Genomic DNA, 4,561 nt, shown 5'->3' with positions numbered 1-4,561 from the left:
TTCTAAATGGATTACAAGTGAAAATATGAAATACAACTCAATATTGAAATAAAACTTTTACGTAGAGCAGAAGTAGACAGTTGTATAAGAGAAGACTCAGGGTCATGGATACAGGTAGTAGCTCGCCCAAGATCTCCGATAGTAGCCTTGAACGGTGCGAGACCTCAAACATCATCTTGGAACACTCTACACTCCACAAGGAGTGTAGCAAGAGTAGTATTAGTACAAACACTATGTACTGGTAGGTATCATAAGCCGACAACAATTAGTTCACATATATAAAGAAAACAGTCAAGAAGTAGACATGTAGGCAATCAAGGACAGTCACTAAACATATTCAAGTAAGACTCACAGTAATAGGAACCACAGTAGATCTCAATAGCCTACAGTCATAACCTAGGTGAAAGTCTCTAATCCTCGTATCCATCAAGTTTCTAAGTAAGTACTTAGCAAGCACACAACAACTCAAATGAACCATCAACCAAGGAATTAATGCCAAACATACCATGCAATGATATAAATGCAATGCAATGAAATGGCCAATACCTCAAACCTGTACACACATGTTAAGGACGAAAATCTCGACGTCTCAATATTCATGACCCATGGGGGACCCGCAAAGTCCATGTACACCCTCGTCCCGGCAAGGAACCTCGGGCATGAATTCTCATCTCCCTTTTTCGCAATCCGGCAAAGACCTCGAATGTTGCATGTTCTCACTTATCATCATCAGTACCAAGTCATAATTCAATATTAATATAACATATAGAATGAGGATTATGCCATGCATGATATCATCATCAACAATTAATCATAATCTAGATACTATTCATGTCTTATCATAAGTACACGTCACAATTCAAGCCTAGTTTCATTATTCTTCCTTTTTCCGATGACTAGTGACATAACAAGAGAGAGATGAAATGCAACACAATCACAACATAGAAAATAGGGCGACAAGCCCAACAAAACAACAACAGAACCAAGCTAATCGAAATTCACCTCCACACCATACCCGAAGTCCTAACATGCTTTCCCTGTCAATATCAATCTCCTACATATGCTTCACTAATTGGAGTCTAACCGAAAGGTAAACTGTAACCTACCTCAATGTCGAGCAGGTGCCACGAACTATTCAACGAGACCCTTGCCCTTTCGAAGAGCTTCCGAATGTTCGAAGTCTACTCAACATTGTAATCTACATTAGAACCGGAGATTAACAATACCCATATTGCTACAATACGATTCGAATCGAAACTAACCTCTTAAAGAGAACCCGGGCCCACAAGGGTAAAATAAGAATTTTGAGTAGAAATCGGTTACCCAACACTCAAGAGGCCCAATACCATTCCCCAATTATTACTTAAACTCAATTAATCATCAATTTCATCTTTTAATCAAAAACCCCCAAATTAGAAAGAAACCTTAGCTTCTCCATAGTCAAAATCCATAAAATTAAGAGAGATTCAACTTAGTATCTAGTTGTCCCAAGCATTTCATGACTAGATTAACAAGATTTTCCAATCAAAACTCATTTTCATAGCATAAGATTCATGAAGTCAATACTTAGAGTCTACAACCTTTCTTTCCAACTAACCCTCTTAATCCCACCATAGATTCTCACATTAGACCATATATAAATATAAATTAAGTTGAAAGAGATTTACCCAATGAAGAATCAAGCCAAAAGCTCCCCAAATCGCCCAATCATTGCTCTAGGTTTCAATTTTGGTGCATGGAAGAAAAGGGTTCGAAATAGTGACTATAATGGTTTCTGATTCAGCGATTTCAGCTTAGGCGGAGCTCCGTCTGCCTATGTGATCCCACCTCGGTGGATACTTGTTCGCTAACGCTGAACTCATTAATAACTCAACACTTGCGCTGATGCAAAGGAAGGCTGCATGAGCGGCACCGCGCCTGCGGAAGAGACTCGCATCTGCGGACCGGGCCTCGCATGGGCGGCCCCACAGACGTGGCTAAACCATTGCAGAAGCGACACATAAGAAAACCAAAAAAAATTGGTTTTCTCAAAGTTCACCCAAAATCCCGACATCCATCCGAGACCTTCCGGATACAAACTGAATATGTAAACATATGTAAAAACGCGTTACGAACTTAATCGCGCTCTTGGAATTCCCAACGGAGGTCGTCTTGACTTGATCACCCCCAAAAGCCCAAAACAAGTTTCCAAATAGAGGACCAAAATACCTCTGAGTGCCTTGGGAACCGAACAATCATCCTACCAAGTTATAGACGACCCTCCGGGCCTAATGGAAAGCGAAAATCCCAAAAGGGTACGTCTACCCAAAAGTCAACTATTGGTCAAAGGTTTCACATATTCAACTTAGAACTTCTAATTTCCTCAAAAATCAAACAAGGCTCTAACGAGGCTAGGGGAAGAGTCAACAGGGGTAAAATGCCTAAACGACCAAATGGGTCGTTACGTGTTTGTTGTAAATTTACTAGTCCATTATCAACTCCTATTTAATCCTTAGAAATAAAAAGCCTCCTAAACCTAATTAAAGAGTTATTTATTAACATTAGGTTTCTTGCAAAGAAAATGCGTCTCAAAAACTTGGAATATCCCAAGTCCCCGACATAGCCACTTAAACAAAATTGACCATGTAATCTAGTTTTCGGTGAAGTATAAATGGAATGAACTCCTTGGCAAGCATTGGCATTCCGTCTTCCCCAATAATCTAGGCAGCAACCACAAACGGAAAGAAAAATATTTTACCCCTTAATCGTTTCGGTATATTTGGGCTTGGTAGAGAAGATATTAATAATTTTTACTGATTTATGCTTTGAATTCAATCTCCTTGTTTATAAATTAAATGAATAAAAAAATTTAAATGGGTAAATTAGGTAGATTATAATTTTTTATTTTAATAATAAATATAATAAAAGATTTGTTACAAAAAAATTAAAATAAGGGAGTTAGGCGTAATATCATAAACTACAAGGTAAGATTGTGATATGAGGCCAAACTGAAGGAAGTTCTCTAAATTATTCCAAAATATAAAATAGAAGTTAAAAGAAAGTCGTGCTGAGAACAAATATACGTTTAGGGGCGAAGTATTATATGCGGAGAAAACAAAATGTAATAATAAACAACATAAAACATTTCCTACTTGAAAAAGTTCATTCCTTAAGATATTCATTGTTAAGAAACAACATGGTAAATGAACTTTATTTGTATCTTAGTTTATTGAAGTTTCTATTTAAAGACTCAACCAATTAGATAGCAAAGTCAAAGAACTAGTCGCATTCATTTCAAGCACAACTTCTGGATATTCAGAACCAATCGCAGATTGTTGCTCAGCAATTTCCTTAATCAAATAATCTTCAAATTTCTCGATCTCTTGGTTTAATTTCTCAAATTTTTCCAAATCAGTCATCTTAAAATCCTCTGACTGATCGATATCTTTTCCTTTGTTCTCACGTTCTTCTTTCTTCCTTTTCTTCATTATATAGCGGCTTGATGGAGATGCAGTTGGTTGGTTGGCCTCCAAAAATTGGTGGACAACCGATTCAACATCAGGGTTACCAAATAAAAATGGTTGACCTCCAACTGAAAAAATAATTATTGCGATTTCAATTCCACATAAAATAGAAAGCTCATTTGCTTTCTTGCAGAGAGCTTTCTGCATTTTAGATATTTTAGCATGCTCAGCACGTTTATCTTTGATAAACTGCACCTCAATATTTTTTCTAATCGAGAAACTCTTTCTTTCCATGTCTACAACAAGAGGAAATGGAAAAAAAAATACAATTTCTTGCCCAAAGCGTACAAGAAACTTGAATTAGAATGAGCACATGCTTGAGCCAAACACCAAATTTATAGCAAACTTCTTCGAGAAAATGACAAAAATGATCCCGTATGTTTGAAGGTAAGTTTAAAATAGTCCCTTAAGTATGCATTGACCATGTTTGGTCATTTAAATTTGTCAAAAGTTAACATTATTAGTCTCTGTTAAATATTTAACTATTTATATTTGTTAGATTTGAAAATACAGTGAATTTTTTTTTAATTGAATTTTTTTTTTAATCATAAACACAAAAAAGTCAAATCAAATTCTAAAATATGCAACACACAAAAAAAATCACTAAACACTAAAAAGTTATGAAAAATAGCAGAAATTACACCTTAAAAGATGCACAGACTTTAGAAATAAAACAAAAATAGCAGAAACTACAAATGTTGTACCTCTAAACGTGAGATCCCGCTAATCATTTTTCATAGTTCCGTTCAATCTAACAAAAAGAGTTTAGTAAATATTTTATGGAGACTAAACTATTAGCTTTTGTAAAACTTCAACAACAACATACCCCAGTAAGTTCCAACAAGTCTTTTGTAAAATTTCAACAACAACATACCCCAGTAAGTTCCAACAAGTCGGTGCATACCTAAGGGACTGCGTTGAACCTACCCTTAAACATAAGGGGCCATTTTTGTCATTTTCTCAATGTTTTTCCGTCATGAGTCTTTTCAGTTTTGAAATTTATTCGTTGGCCAGGTTCAAGTTTTACAATTTACAAAAATCTCCCTTATAATTGGATA

General features: G+C 35.8%; 1 protein-coding gene across 1 annotated transcript; it reads right to left on the bottom strand.

Moving 5' to 3' along the window:
* Positions 1–3,056: 3,056 nt before the first annotated feature.
* Positions 3,057–3,791, bottom strand: LOC132054874 (agamous-like MADS-box protein AGL29). Its single transcript, XM_059446833.1, has one exon. It carries the CDS (start codon positions 3,735–3,737, stop codon positions 3,222–3,224), a length of 516 nt encoding a protein of 171 aa, XP_059302816.1. The 5' UTR covers positions 3,738–3,791; the 3' UTR covers positions 3,057–3,221.
* Positions 3,792–4,561: the final 770 nt, after the last annotated feature.

Source organism: Lycium ferocissimum, chromosome 4 (assembly GCF_029784015.1).
Source record: "Lycium ferocissimum isolate CSIRO_LF1 chromosome 4, AGI_CSIRO_Lferr_CH_V1, whole genome shotgun sequence".
NCBI classification, from domain to species: domain Eukaryota; kingdom Viridiplantae; phylum Streptophyta; class Magnoliopsida; order Solanales; family Solanaceae; genus Lycium; species Lycium ferocissimum.
This window is presented reverse-complemented; position numbering and strand designations above follow the sequence as displayed.

What these genes read in the sequence shown, in the direction of transcription:
- LOC132054874 (XM_059446833.1), bottom strand. Translation starts at nt 3,737, where the DNA reads ATGGAAAGAAAGAGTTTCTCGATTAGAAAAAATATTGAGGTGCAGTTT.